Here is a 15,180-nt window from a genome sequence, read left to right as displayed (position 1 = left end):
ATATATCACCTTAAAATCTAATTGTATTGTTGAGATATTGATGAAAATATTTCATCATTGTGATGGCTATGGCGGGCATTGGGTTTAAGCGGGCGTTGAGTGGTTGATCACGTTAACCAACACTTGGCCTGTATTTAACATCACGCAAGGAGCCATCATAAGCTCCGCTTGCATATGAGTATAATGGAAGAATAATAATAATAATAGTAGTGTAGTCTCTGTATGAATTGTTATTCAACGGCAATATTTAGCTCACTAGCTTCAGGCTTCAATATTTATCATTTTGTCACTTAAATTTACTGGAATCATCATTGAAGTGTTTTTTTTAAATGGAGAATGCCTCTCTACAAGAGACTTAGCTAATTTCATTCTGCTCTCAGCTCAGGACTTGTCAACAAAAATGAATTGTTTCTCAGCGCCATAGAATGACGCATGCGATCTGTAACCCAGTCATTTGGTGGGTTTGTAAAACAGTTTCACCGTGCCATCATCCCAACAATGCTCAAGTACTCGCAGTATTTCGAGTGTGAGGATTCAGCTTGACAATCAATGTATCAAAGCCTCATCCACAGGATCTATGCCTTGAGCTATTGGAACCTTTGATGAAAGACAAATACTCTACAATTCGAGATACATACTGTCAGTAATGCCCAGTGAGAGGGAAAAAAAAGTAGTGAAAAGAAAAATGGAAACCACCTCCCTGGTGAAAGAAAATATGATGCCTAGTGCAATTTGCTGATATATTTGCTATCTTGAACCATCTTTGAGGTGTTGTATTCTACAGTGAAGCCAAAATACCCCATAGTGCTTGCCCATGGGCTGTTAGGATTTGATGAGTTGAGACTGGGGGGGAAGTATCTTCCAGGAATCCAATACTGGCGCGGAATCAAGGAGGCGTTTACCCTTCAGGGGATCGATGTTATTACGGTTCCTGTCCTGCCGTCAGGGTCCGTTGAGCAACGAGCCGAAGCGCTTATGAGAGGGATCGAGGCTTGGATTCAGGTCGACGAAGTCAATATTATTGCGTGAGTGGAGACTTTGCATTTTATATATGTATGCAGGCACGGTTTGATGGATAATTTGTCTTCGCTAACTATCCTCTATTTAAAGACATAGTATGGTATGTTAAACCTGCTTGAAGTTTTCATAAAATTTCATTATTTCTGGATATGGGCTCACCTTATTATTTAGGGGTATGTGTTTTCGGGTTATTCATACATGTTTCGCACAGGGAAACTGTTCAGGGGTCTGGACTCCCGTTATATGATTAGTAGACTTCGCCCTACGAGCTTCCGCGTTTTGTCCCTGACTACGATCTCCACCCCTCATCGAGGTTGGTCATGTCGCAAGTTGCTTGAGTACTACTGCTAACTAGAGTAGGTTCTTCATTTGCCGATTATGTGTTTGGGCAGATTGGAGGTACGTCATATCCCTTTTCGAATACGGGTAATATCTTGTTCAAGCACACGGAACACAGAGAAACGAGTATGCAACGCTCTCGCGCGGCTGAAAATCGAATCAGGGGCATTCAATCAACTCACTCGCAAGTACATGCAGGAGGAGTTCAATCCGAACACTCCAGACGTTCACGATGTCAGGTGTGTAATCTACTAGCGCTCGCTCGCAAATAAAGGACGGTGACCCGTCACTCACTATCAGGGACCACCCAGGTACTTTTCGTACGGGGCCTCGCTAACCCCAAGTTTGTGGTCTGTGTTTGGCCAGTCCCACCGGATAATCGAGCAGGAGGAAGGCCCGAATGACGGACTGGTCAGCGTCCAAAGTAGCAAGTGGGGAGGTCAAGAGGGCTATAAAGGCACCCTTGTTGGTGTTAGCCATCTTGACTTAATCAACTGGACCAACCGTCTGAAGTGGCTTGTCTCTGAATTAACAGGGAACATGTGATGTTTCATGCTAAGCATGATCACCCCGCAGGCAAATACTGATGTGTGTTTCTGGGGGAGCCACAGGTTCAATGCACTTGCCCTATATCTGGATATTGCTGGTAAGAGAGCCACATATCTGCAAACAGCTTTTGGATCTAGCTGATTCCGTTTGGATCCGGTGAATGTAGATATGCTTGCAAAAGAAGGCCTATAAGTCCTCCGGTTGAGTTTACTGATGCTTGAGTTTTACCCTGCTTCCAGAATCGCCTCGCCTGCCCCTACCCCTGGTACATGTATGTGCCTGTATTCCCATGCTATTGCAGTGTATTGATAGATATAGATAAAGGCGTATCATAAGTTTGTGTTAATGAACGATAGATAGCAGCATTTCCCTCTGTTCTCTTGTCTTTTTTATTTCCCTTTCTGCAAATCCGGAATTTCTCGAACCATTTTACAAACTTTGCACTCGCAAGTGACGTGTGGATGAGGCTGAGGCGGCAAGCGGTTACAGGGAACAAAGCTACCAACCAACTGCGTATCGTGGCTCAGGATCTTAAAAGCATATCATATCGCTTGAGGCGTGGAAAGAAAGCTGAATGACTGCTGTGGTTTTGGCTTGTTTCGGAACACTTTCGTGCCGATAAGCATATTCATCATAATTACGGAGTAACTAATGGCTCTGCTGCACAAGGCTGAAAGCAGATGTTTGTCCTAGCTCATCCGTTAGTTAGCCCTATGTATCTCGAAGGGTACCTACTTTAATGCTTCAGTGTATAAATCTTTGCGGTGGCATGAACCGAACAAGCCACAAGAAAGCCGAAAGATATGGCGGGGCTTGGCACAACGACATCTGCCTGGATTTATCTCCGGCCGGTCAGTTTCCAGTGCCCGCCCGCAACACACCGGAACAAACAAAACTGCTTGTGTCTTCATTCTCTAAACTACTCTTTGAGAAACACAGATATAATACCTAATTTGTCTTCTAGAGGACGCAGTGCTCGCTTCTAGATTCTCTCCCAGCTTTGCTTTCACCTCCCTTCTAATTGTCTGTGTAATACTTGCTTTTCGCCTCGCAGAGTAGTGTAGTTACACCCCGCGGTTAGCTCATTTCCTGTTGGGAAAACGCTCTGCGCAGGAATCCCACTCGAATTAAGCCAATTATTCACCATGTCTGTTCGAATCCATCTGGATAGGCCGCATGCGTATTTTACGAACCTCGATTTCATCACAGGGAAAGTCATCCTTGCCCTATCCACCGATACTCCCGTATCAAGCGTCGTCGTGAAGCTCGAGGGCGAGAGCAGCACCAGGCTTGCCGCTCCGAAATACCCCAATAGTGACCGCAGTGAGAAGAAGAGGACGGAGGTGGAATCCCACAAGGTATGCGTCTGTTTATAATAACGAATCGAGTCTATTGAGGTTGGAGCTTTCGCGCTAATTACTCACGCGGTTTCAAACCTGCAGCTCCTATACAAAACCCGTACTTTATTTCCGGTTGAGGATACGTCTGAACTCGTCGGAAGTAACCCGTACTATACCCTTCCGTCCGGCCATCACGAATATCCCTTTAGTTTCAAAGTGAGTCAAATGAGAAGATTCCAGGCAATATTGTAGCGTACGGTTTCGAGTTTGAAAAAACCGCGACTAATTGCTCCTGCTATTCGGCCCTCTATAGTTTCCCTTCAATAATGACTGCAGTGAGCATGCGAGGACAAATCTCAACATGGGCGCGATAAGGCTAGAGGTTGCCCGCGATACGAATATACACGTCCGTAGGGCACTTCCACCGTCGCTGACGGGATTTCCGGGCGAGGCCGAGATTAGATATTACGTGAAGGCGACGGTTGCGCGGCCACAGTTTTACAAGGAGAATTATAGAGGGGTATGTATGATCCTGGATATACCTTTCGCTTCCTCGAAGTTGAATGCTGATAGGGACTCGATCTAGTTTGCGGATTTCAAATTCCTGCCCATCGAGCCTCCGGAGAGAGTAGTACCCGGCGCGGAATCGTATGCCAGACGCCAGCAACAATTTTCAAAAGTCAGCAGTATACCTGGGAAGAAGAGTCTTTTCCGAACAACCAATCCTCCACCCTTGATCGATATCGAGGAAGAACCTCCCAAATTTTCCGTAGATGCCAGATTACCTAGTCCTGCAATCATCACCTGTAACGAGCCCATTCCATTACGAATTCTGGTAAGAAAGCTTAACGACAGCTCCGACACGATTTTCTTGCAGATGATACAGGTCGAATTAATCGCATATACACACATCCGGGCCCACGATCTTGCCAGAACTGAGAGTGGGAGCTGGGTCATTGTAAGCCAAAGCAATATGAACATCCCGCTTGGGGATGGAACCGCTCCCGCTGGGAAGGAGTGGAAGATAGATTCCAGCATGTGGGATCGTACCCCATTGCCCAGTTCTGTGGCGCCGTCATTCGATACCTGCAATATATCGCGGACGTACAACTTGGATGTACAAGTTGGATTAAGACATGGTTCTTCTGCTATGATGAAGGTACGTTACTCACGGCTTCCAGATACACACTCCCATGTCCCTCGATGCATTTCATACGTAGGGCTGGATCTTTGATCTGTCTGTAATTTCATAATGGAGCACCCAAGTAACAGATGCATATTTCGCGGTCTAGCCTGAGCTTATCGTTGTTCCCCTCCGGATACCCGTTCAAGTATACTCTGGAATCGCTCCTCCTCAGGCCCTCTTAGACGCTGTCCGGCGGTCTCCTAGTAAGGTCAGCAAGGTATCCGAGGTTCCGCCTCCGCAACCTCCTCGGCCTGAGGTTGTCCCGACAATCGCTCCCGTGCACACCGAATACGATGATGCTCCTCCAAGCTATGAGGATGCCATGGCAGATGCTCTTGGGCCAGTGGATGGCCCGCGGCGCGAGTATAACCCTCCAGACCCAGGATCATGGTCAGGGGCTGATAATAAGGGTTCAGCAAAGGATAATAAAGACAACGAGCGGCTTTTCCCTAGTAGCAGCCCGCGCAATGCATCAACGGAGTCTTTCTTTGATAACCATTATGCAAATGTAACGCCTCTGGATGGGCAATATGCCAACTCCCATTTCGCCGTCCAGCCGCTGCAATCGACATCAATTGGACAGGTTCAACAAACTCAACTTATCGAGGAGACCCTATACCCACCACAACAGGCACCACAGGCACAACAAACACTACAGGACTCACAGCAACGAAGGCCATTGCCCTTCATGGGAGTTCCCCCTAGGAAACCCGTTCCGGGGGCGGGAAAACAAGCGTGATCCTTAAAGGTTGAAACTCCACTGGGAAATATATGAGTCCTTCTCCTGTCATCTGAGTATGCGAGAGGTGATAAGATCGTAGTATTAGTATGCGATCAACTGCTATTTCTCTCAACAAATAGCTTATTCCCATTCTTTCCAACTGTCTTTTATTTTCTTTTTCTCTTTTCTACATATAAACTTTTGGGATAACGATGTATCACGAAAGCGAGGGTTCATGGGCTCGGATAACGAAAGCGTACATTTTCATGTCAGGAATCCTTCTTTTTCCTTTATCTTTTTCCCTTTTTGTTTTTTCTTTTTTCGTCGCTTTTGTGCATCAATGAGTGCATGGGACATATTTTTGTTTAGAGAAAAACAACATTGACCGGGGTAATTAAAAATTCTTTGCGGGATGGGTTTCAATAGGGATCAAATAAATAAAAAATAAAACCTGGTTCAAACTCTCAGTCAAAATACATTGAAGTCGCAAAAGAATTCAGAGTTAAGCGAGAGCTGGCGCTAGGCGCTAGACCAAATATAGGCAAGTTTGACATCGCCAGGGGTTGAATATTTGGAACTTTCGCAAACACCAAAGACACAACATTATCAGCTGAACTTTTACCGTCTACGAGAGGCAGCGGCAAATAGTAATAGTGTGACTGGCACTAATCAGCATATTGTTTAATATAACCTCTACTGTTCTTCTCTATGCTATATTTTGAAGCTCCGGGTTGGAGCTAGAATTTACCAGCTCACTCGATAAGGAGCATCAAAGCTCCCATACTGTCTATGCTTTCCTAAGTGCTCTAACAATGGCATCCACAGGCGGGATCTAGGCGAATAGGACCCGCTAAAATTACCAGACACCACAGGATTCGGTGAAACTAACGACGAAACTGGCAGCAGGAACTCAAATCAATTCCATATCTTTTCTCTCCCCTCCTATCTTCCTTCCTTCTAAACCGAACAGCCACTAAGCGCCATGCGTCTCCACCTCGTCATACAGCGGCATGGCCTTCCTACAACCCGTGTCCTCTGGACAACTTCCTCGCCCAGCTCTGCGTCCACCAGAGCCAATTCTGCTGTCTCATCCTTCGCCACGGTATCATCTTGTACAATTACGTCGACGCGGGCTCCAAATGCTGGGTTTGGATCTGGCGCATCAGCAGCGGCTTCGGGGAGCGGGGGGTTGACAATCGCACAGTTGCTGGAAGATGTGAATGAGGTTATTCCACTTGAGACGCAAGTTGAGGAAGATAGTGGGAGTGGTGGTGGCATTGGTGGTGGTGCTGGGCAATGGGGACTGGAGGATTATGCGGTGGAAGTTATGGGGTTTGAGTGTTTACATTTTATGGAGGTGGATGGGCTGTTGAGGGATGGGGATGAAGTTGTGTATGTTTATCCTGTTTCGGGCCCCTTATTCTATATTTTTTTTATGGTATTTTGTCTGATGACTTTATTTTGCTTGCAAATTTGCTAACTTTGACCTTGTGTTCTCCCTGTGGGCTCTAGAATACGCGCATTACAACTTGGTGATCTCATGGCCAGGAGACTTACGGGCCGCCATCAGATCACTATTGATGGGAGGCATTTGATCGACGGTGTTCCGTTCGGGAAACCTTATATTCAAAAAGCAGTGTCGTCAAGGCCACCTATTACAATTCCACCTCGGAAGAAGAGGCGATTGAACTTTGGCGGATGGCGGGTTGATGACGCTCTTGCAAGAGATTTTAATCTTGAAGACGAAGATGATGAAGAGAACGACCCAGACTGGAAAGAAGAAACCGATGGAGCTGGGAAAGAGCTTGTTCTTAGGGCAGGGGATGAAGACGACGACGAGGACGATGAAGAGGACGACGATTATGAATATCAAACCGAGAGCGATGAATCTGCTGTTACCCCGTCTGAGGAAGCCATAATGTTCCACGAGAAACGGAGCAAGGAACTACCTATAGCAAAAGGGGCCGGTTCATCAGCCCCCACCCCCGACTCGAAAACGCGAGCTACGAGGCAACAGAAGCAAAAAGCACAAGCTGATATATGCGTTGGAGAGCGCAAAATTCACGGGATCTTGCTTCAGAAGGCGCGGACATCCTGTCCGTCTTCACTAAAGCGCAGTCTTGGCGTAAGCTTTGAGGATCAGCGACAATCTGATTCCGAGGGGTCAACATCCTCCGATGCAAAATCGGCGAGCGACGAGGATGAAACAAGCTCCGTCTCTTCCAGTGGTTCCAGCTCGAGTGAAGCATCTTCGGAAGCATCTTCAAGCTCCAGTGGTAGTTCATCAGTTTCAGAATCAAAAGATATCAATATTTCTACTACCAGTGCCAAACAACAAGCGACAACATCTTTGACGGAAAATGGCCCGCAGACCTCCGTCGCTACCCCACAGCCAATTGTCCATCCTCCTGGTACCGGTTCTCGACGAACGAAGAATACCAACAGGAGAAACAAGTTACGAAGAAGACTTGAGAAACTGAAGGAGCTCGGAATCCTTCACAAAGATGCTAATTTCGCCGATCTGCGCAAATGGTGCGAGGCTAACCCTGGCCCGTTTCCGGGGATGTCAGGTGAAGAGATCTCAGAAAGTCAGGTGAAAGGCAACGATGAACAGGCGGAGTTTGAAAGGAAGCGTGCACAGCTACTACGGGATATAGCGAAAGGGGGTGTTGATGTGACCCCGCAGCCTACCAAGAACGCTAATAAATTGAGTCCTCTTGAATCGATGTCAACCACACCGATAAATGGCGCCAACGGTGCTTTCGGGACAGCTACAGAATCATCTAAGAGACAGTCAAAACTAGATGTTCCTAGCTCGCAGCGCCTTGTATTTGGCTCTCTAGGTTTGAAAACCCCAAAAACAAAGGAGGGTGAGAAGGCACTGCGAGAGACGCTGAGCAATCATGTACATCAGCCGAAACCACAGTCAAAATTATCCTCAGTTGAAGAAATTGATAAATCTACGGAAGCGAAGATCGATTCGATTGAAAACTGGGAAGATCGACTCATCCTTCAAGCTACGGAATGTCTTTACGATGATGTAGAGTTGTCCACGCCGCCCTTCCCTTTCGTACAACGATGGGATAAGGATGCGCAGGCGAAAATCCGCGAAATTAAAGGAAACCAACAAGCTAGTGGCAAGAAGCGAAAGCGGAAATCTCGAAATCGCCAAGAAGCCGATTATTCTGACCAAGAGTGGTGCAATGGAGACGCGAGTTTTTCAAATGGAAATCAGCTAGATTATGGGAATGATTGGGCTGACGAACATTACAACTCAGCTCAGTCTCTTAATGGGGTCGGCCGTAATGTGACTAGCGCAGAGGCGACTTCAGCAGATAAGAGTGCGTCTACAGATGATCTTCCAGGCTTACCGGACGATATGTCTATTCTGAAAGATGCACGGGACGCTGATATGAAGCCTGGAACGATCGTCGCCTTTAAGCAGCTGGACATGTCTAAAGCTACAAACTGGCAACCGCTGGTGTCTAAATATCGTACTGCCGTTATCGAAGATGTTACGGATGGGATTTTAACACTGCGGCTTGCGCGGCGCGATAGACAGCAACCTCGAGAGGACCATGGCGATGACGATGATGGGGTGACGCGATATACCATGTTTGAGATGCCTGGTTACGATGAATGGAAAGGAGAAGATGATGGATTTAGGGAAATGCAATTTGGAGAGCTCATAGAACCGAAATTGCTCTCCATCGGATCTACTGATGGTTCAGTAGAGGTGGTTGAGGAGACACAGCACCACCTGTTGGTATAAATTCTCCTTTTCTGTTGATGGGCCAGTCAGCTTACGCGATACCTGAGCCAGTCCTATTGAACTTCCGCCCCCGATTCCCGAAGTCGCCACTGTTTCGTCGCCGACACGACACGAAATTTCGGCAATGATTCGAGAGGCCGGGTTTAGGTCAGGGTTTGATTCAGATTTTCTTCCTCCCGAAGAGCTATTGTTCAACGTCCAGGACTCGAGGACTTACAATGACGCAACCATCGAGAACAAGGGGGTCACGGATTGTGCTAGTCCGACCGTTCAATCCCCTACCTTTGCCGGCTTTGTCTCGAGCCCACCACCTAACCCCTCAACGCATCTTCGCAAAGATCACCAGCCCCAACCCTCCCCTTCAGCAAACCGCTCTCCGCGGGGTACGCCTGAAAAGCAGATCGTCACGGAGGTGCCCAGCTCCCCTACTTGGCTACAAGATCCTACATCGGATCCCTCTTCCCACAAGCCTAGCTCCCATCATCAGAAATTGTCAGATTTATCTGGCCATCAGCTTCAGTATCTCGAACCCGATGATGCATTGGCCAAGGATTCTATGGCTTCTAACAAGGACCTAACAACCACCTCACAGCATGAACCGTCTATTGAGGAGACGTGTATCGACACCGGATTGGACGCTGGAATAAAGTCAGTCGATGACGCTCCAATGGATGATTGTGCACAACATGTTCAGCCGATGCCCCTTGGCTCCGATGCCATTTACAACTCTTCACCGCCATTGTTTCAGCTCGATCAGACGACTATAGATCAAGACGAGTCCCAGCTTTCATTACTCCCTTCCGCTGTCGAAGATAGCCAGCCAGCTGCACACCGCCCTGGTTCAAGTGGATCCGTAATCCCCAATCCTTTCTACGAACCTGATAGGAACCTTCCAAGTGTATCACCGCCCATGGCACGATTCGTTTCTACAGCCCCACCCCGCACAACAACAGCTGCGGAAAATTCGCCGTCCACGTCTGTAACTAGAAGAAGCAGGCGAAAAATCCTTTCATCTCCGCGCCAGGTATCATCTTCACCCCGCCGGAAACCCCAGCGCTATGACGACAGGTTGGATCTCCCAGCCATAACCGAGGCTGACAAGGAGTCAACGCAGCACTCTGAATATGTTACCAATCAAGACGTGTCGCAGAAGAGCAGTAGTTCTATTGTGGATTTAACAATATCTAGCGAGCCCGAGTCGCCTGGGAATTCCGACGGAGATTTTGCCGCGTCTCACGGACTTCCGCAGGGTCCTGGGTGGGTTAAGAAACGGATTGTTAGAGGCCGGCGGCCACGCAGGACAGAAGCGCCTTCTGTTCAGACGCAGAGGAGAGGTTTGCGGAAGAGAAGTGTGGTATAGCTATTATTTATCCAATGCTGGCCTGGTAATTTGGAGTTTTAAGGGAGCGTAGAAGGATTGGGATACTGATATAATATGTGTATATTAGCTGCTGTGAGAAAATAATTTTAATTTGCACGACCTACTGCGTACTCAATGGCACCGTTCACTTCTCCTTTTCCCCGTTTGTGCTCATGTTTCCGTGCCTATAAAAGTATGTTTTAGCACTTGTCCCGACTCTGGTTAGAATTCCCGCCCATGACATCACAACACGCCCATTGGCCTATGGGGTCGCATCATTACCAATCTCACTGCACAATACCTTGGAACTCTCCACTGCCTGGAATTGATATCAGTAATACATAACTGGGTATACTCACTGAATCCATTCGTTCCATGCCTCATTGTGCCTCCCTCAGACTCCGCAGGTGTCACCCCATAGCATGCGACTCCCTCCATCCTCCTCGGGTAGCTCCATCATCTGTCGCAGTACAGCCCAATCCACACCACCTCTACTATATAAATCTACTCCAATTATCGCCGCAGCTGTCTGGACCAGGTATCCCGCATGTAAGTCGGCGCTCGGCACGTCATCTATCCTTGCATCCCATCGCCCGGAGATAGCTGCCAACCTCCCCCGCATCCAGCACATCCATACATCATCTCATATCATCACCAACTCCAATAAGAACAACACCAGCAACAAGAGGACAACCAGCAACGACAACAACAACATCCATTTAACAAAAACGCGTATACACCACTTCTCAACCTCACGACGGTGGTCGTCTACTCCAACGCCAAAGATGTCGTCAACATCTACGTTCAAAATCAAGGACCTAACTTCGCTCGACCTTCCTGCTGACAAGATCGAAGTAGAAGTCGAGGGCATCGAGAAGGGAAAACTCTTGCTCTTGAAACATGGCGGCCAGGTCCATGCGCTTACTGCTAACTGTACGCATTATGGCGCGCCGCTGGTAAAGGGCGTTTTGACTCCTGATGCGAGGCTGACTTGCCCGTGGCATGGTGGTATGTATATCCGTTTAGTTAATACCTATTATATTTTTGCAGTTTTCTCCCCTACATACTTTTTTTGGTTCCTTCCGTTTATGTAAATTTAATTGTAATTGAGGAGATATAAAGAGTTGATTGTCGCTAACTGGTATCATATTTTGTTTTTTGCTAGCTTGTTTTAATATTACAACTGGAGACGTGGAAGATGCGCCAGCCCTCAATGCGCTACATAAATATGAAGTGTTCGAGAAAGATGGAAGCGTCTACGTCAAGGCTGACGAGACAACCTTCAAACAAAATGGCAGGCTGCCCATTAGTTCTTGTAGCGTTTCTCAACATGATCAGAAGGTTGTAATTATTGGAGGGTAGGTCTGGAGAATTTTCCCTTCTCTACACCCAACTCCTGCTAATGGCATATCTCTACCCATCCAGCGGAAGCGGAACCATCGGAGCAGTAGAAGTGCTCCGTGAGCACGGCTTCAGCGGCCAAATCACAATAATTTCCAAGGAGCCCAACCTCCCCCTCGACAGAACGAAGCTCTCCAAAGCCCTAATCCCAGACCCAGAGAAACTCCTCCTCAGAGAGAAAGGATGGTATGCCGCGGTCTCCGTCTCCGTGCTCTCGGACGAAGTCACCTCCGTCGATTTCACAAACAAGACCGTAGCGACCAAATCAGGCAAATCAGTTCCGTATACAAAACTAATCCTAGCTACAGGCGGGACCCCGCGCCGCTTGCCACTCCCCGGCTTCAAAGAACTGGGGAACATATTCGTCCTCCGCACTGTGGAAGATGTGCAAGCCATTCTAGCTGCCGTAGGGCCCAGGAAGCAGAAAGAAATCGTGATAATCGGCAGCTCCTTCATTGGCATGGAAGTAGGCAACACACTCTCCAAGGAGAACAACGTGAAAATCGTCGGCATGGAATCCGTACCGCTCGAGCGCATCATGGGCGCAAAAGTAGGACGCGTCTTCCAAACTAATCTGGAAAAGAACGGCGTGAAGTTCTACATGTCCGCCTCCGTCGACAAAGCCACCTCGTCTGACGCGGATCCTTCAAAGGTAGCCGCCGTTTACCTTAAAGACGGCACCGCTCTGCCCGCCGATCTCGTCATCCTAGGCGTCGGCGTCAGCCCGGCCACAGAATTCCTCCGCGATAACCCCAGCGTAACCCTCGAGCGCGACGGGTCCCTCAAAACGGACGAGTACTTCGCTGTCGAGTGTCTAAAGGGCACCAACGGCGATAGCGACGTCTACGCCGTCGGCGACATCGCCACATACCCCTACGATGGACCTGGGGCAGGCCAAGGCGGCCACACGCACGTGCGCATCGAGCACTGGGACGTAGCACAGAACTCGGGGCGAAGCGTCGGACGCACGATCGCCCACGCGTTCTCGAGCAACAGTTCCGTGCCGCTGAAGGCGAAATCGTTCATTCCGATCTTCTGGTCGGCGCTGGGTGGCCAACTGCGCTACTGCGGCAATACGATGAATGGGTTTGACGATTTGATTATTAAGGGGGATACGGAGGCGGGGAAATTCGTGGCATACTATGTGCTGGGTGAGACGGTGGTGGCGGTTGCGAGTATGGGGATGGATCCGATTGTTATGAAGTGTGCTGAGTTGATGAAGAGGGGGAAGATGGTGAACAAGAAGGAGGTGGATGAGGGGGTGGATGTGTTGAAGGTGGATTTGGCATGAGGAAGGTGTATGTGCCCTTTTTTTGGGGGGGGGGAGGGGTTTCCATGATTAGGAATTAATGGATGGCGTGGCATTGGGTCGGATTCAGTTTGAAGGGAGTTGGCGATGATAATTCAAGTGAAATATAACTGACCACAAAGAAGAAAAAATAAATCCCAAAACCAAATCTTCATAAATGGAATGCTCTCTATGATCTTTAATCCTTGACAAAAAAGAATAATCACCCCTATATTTCAAAGCATGCCGACATAGCATGCAAAAAGAGACAGCTATGAAGATTAGCACAAAAAAACAGCGACAATACCAAGGACAAAACATGAGATGAAAACCTCTCCCAGGATATACATGAGACCACATAGCAAATGAGACCGCGAATGGAAAGTGTGGAAAATCGATATCTTCACATGTGCTTCTATAGATCAAAGAAAAAAGGGCAAAGTATGGAGTAGTATATACCAAACCCAACCAAACATCCGGCGTAATCTCAAAATCCCGTCTCCCGCCTACCCCTCAAACTTTGTGCCTACTTCTCATGAGGTCGTCTTCTTCACCTTAGTCTTTTTCTTCTTCTCCTTGTCCTTCCCCTGTTTCCCCGGCACGGGCACGGGCAGCTCCGCCTCCGGTTCCACTTCCATTAGATCATCATCAGCATCATCATCAGAAGCAGCAGCAGCAGTAGCAGCAGCGCTCGGGATCCCCAGCCCACCCGACATCATCGCCCGCGGAGGTACTTCATCACCACTCCTCCCTGCTCCCGCTCTTGCTCTCGCTACCGCCGATGATGATGATGATGATGATGACAATGGAGCCAACGCAGCCCTTCTCCTCTCCTCTTCTAGCAACTTCGCCTCCTCCACGGCACTCAGCATCGTCCCCTCAATACTCAGAAAGCCCTTATCATGCTCCGCGCCTGGAATGACATCCACATCCCTGACGCGAAACCGGACCATTCCGCGCACTCGTCTTCCCGAGCGCGTCCGGAAATAGCCGGCGGCAGCATCTTCGAATGCTTCAAATGGCGGCTCCATGCCTTCATGGTTATGATTCTGGGCGTTCAGGTCGAGGATTGTAGATGAAGTCGCAGGAAGCGGGCGGAAATTCTCCTTGTCAGAGTCGAAATCTGAATCCTTATCCTCATTGTCGTCATCATCGTCGTCGTCAGTACCGCTGGATCTTTTAGGCGTAGTGGTTCCCAGAGCTGCAGTAGTTGACTCTTCTCCCGGCGCCACCCACTGCCAGTCAGCGGGCAGCCGGCGACGCTCAATGCCTACGGAGAAGAGATTGTACACTACGGCGCCCAGAAAGCCGTCGGATTGCACGTTTATCCATCCCTCGAGCAGCTGGCCGCGCTCTGGGCGGAATATTAGGAACGTAGCTGTCAGATAGACATAGAGGACGCCGTATTCGCCCGCGCTCACGGCGAGGGTTAAGGGCTGTGGGTTTAGGTCTTCGTCTGGGTTGTGGGGGGGGGTTGGCGGGGAGGTTGGTGAGGGAGCGCTCGAGGATATGGAGGCGTTGGAGTAGGCGAGCACTATGCCGCGGAGGGGTGGGTAGTAGGTGAGCAGGAGGGGAGAGAGGTGCTCGGCTTGTAGGGAGGAGAGGGCGTGGGTTGGGGAGATGGAGATTGGGGAGAGAGGGACGTAGAGGGTTGCGGTTATGAGGTGGAAGGCGGACGATTCTGTGGAGTCTGCTGATGTGGATTCCAATTGCGAAACAGAGGCTTTCGAGAGAGGCTTTCTGGAGGTTGTTGGGGATTGGGATTGCGGTTTGGAAGGTTGTTCTTCTTGCTCCCAGTCATCGTTCAAGGCAGCTTGGTGGGATTGGTGTGCAGGCTTCTTGGGCTTCTTAGATCGCGAATTGGGCGTATCTGGCAGCGCTCGCGCAGATGCCTCGAGACCCTCATGATACTTGTGCTTCTTATGCTTCTTCTCCTTCTTCTCCTTTTTCTTCGCTTTTGGTGAAGACTCCTCTACATCTGGCTGTGCGGTGGTGGTGGTCACTTGATGCTTGCGCTTTTTGGCCGAGTGCCTGTCCTTTTCTTTATTTTTGCGCTTTCTCTCTGGTGAAAGGGGAGCGGGATCGATGTCCATTGCGTCCAGTGACATGGCGCATGCGGATATTCCACCCGTCGTTGTGGCTGCAATGCCTTGTGTGCGTAAATAAGTTTGATGTTGCAGATGGTTAATATTTTTTTCACTTTT

At 48.8% G+C, this 15,180-nt stretch overlaps 4 protein-coding genes across 5 annotated transcripts; 3 read left to right on the top strand and 1 right to left on the bottom strand.

The window, feature by feature from the left end:
- Positions 1-425: 425 nt before the first annotated feature.
- BDCG_01879 (triacylglycerol lipase) lies at positions 426-2,279 on the top strand (the record flags this gene model as incomplete). Its single annotated transcript, XM_045417426.1, has 7 exons — positions 426-457; positions 539-639; positions 785-1,025; positions 1,245-1,333; positions 1,378-1,419; positions 1,478-1,598; positions 1,671-2,279. The coding sequence occupies 7 exons, from the start codon at positions 426-428 to the stop codon at positions 1,903-1,905; spliced, it is 861 nt and encodes a 286-aa protein (XP_045274240.1). The 3' UTR covers positions 1,906-2,279.
- A 232-nt stretch (positions 2,280-2,511) lies between these two features.
- On the top strand, positions 2,512-5,627 carry BDCG_01878. 2 transcript variants are annotated; one of them, XM_045417425.1, is made up of 6 exons: positions 2,583-3,266; positions 3,351-3,464; positions 3,562-3,768; positions 3,835-4,407; positions 4,541-4,797; positions 4,851-5,627. In XM_045417425.1, exons 1-6 carry the CDS (start codon positions 3,054-3,056, stop codon positions 4,858-4,860), a joined length of 1,374 nt encoding a protein of 457 aa, XP_045279808.1. In that variant the 5' UTR covers positions 2,583-3,053; the 3' UTR covers positions 4,861-5,627. The 2 variants fall into 2 exon arrangements, with proteins under 2 accessions (XP_045274239.1, XP_045279808.1); XM_045417424.1 differs by having other exon boundaries at positions 2,512-3,266; positions 4,541-5,627.
- A 510-nt stretch (positions 5,628-6,137) lies between these two features.
- BDCG_16456 (uncharacterized protein) lies at positions 6,138-13,038 on the top strand (the record flags this gene model as incomplete). Its single annotated transcript, XM_045425687.1, has 6 exons — positions 6,138-6,547; positions 6,668-8,917; positions 8,979-10,261; positions 10,762-11,295; positions 11,453-11,645; positions 11,713-13,038. The coding sequence occupies 6 exons, from the start codon at positions 6,138-6,140 to the stop codon at positions 12,977-12,979; spliced, it is 5,937 nt and encodes a 1,978-aa protein (XP_045279807.1). The 3' UTR covers positions 12,980-13,038.
- On the bottom strand, positions 11,368-15,171 carry BDCG_01875 (RNA polymerase I subunit Rpa43). The gene has a single exon (XM_045417423.1). The coding sequence runs from the start codon at positions 15,082-15,084 to the stop codon at positions 13,510-13,512; it is 1,575 nt and encodes a 524-aa protein (XP_045274238.1). The 5' UTR covers positions 15,085-15,171; the 3' UTR covers positions 11,368-13,509.
- Between the last annotated feature and the right edge of the window lie 9 nt (positions 15,172-15,180).

This window comes from Blastomyces dermatitidis (genome assembly GCF_000003525.1).
Source record: "Blastomyces dermatitidis ER-3 genomic scaffold supercont1.2, whole genome shotgun sequence".
NCBI classification, from domain to species: Eukaryota; Fungi; Ascomycota; class Eurotiomycetes; order Onygenales; family Ajellomycetaceae; genus Blastomyces; species Blastomyces dermatitidis.
This window is presented reverse-complemented; position numbering and strand designations above follow the sequence as displayed.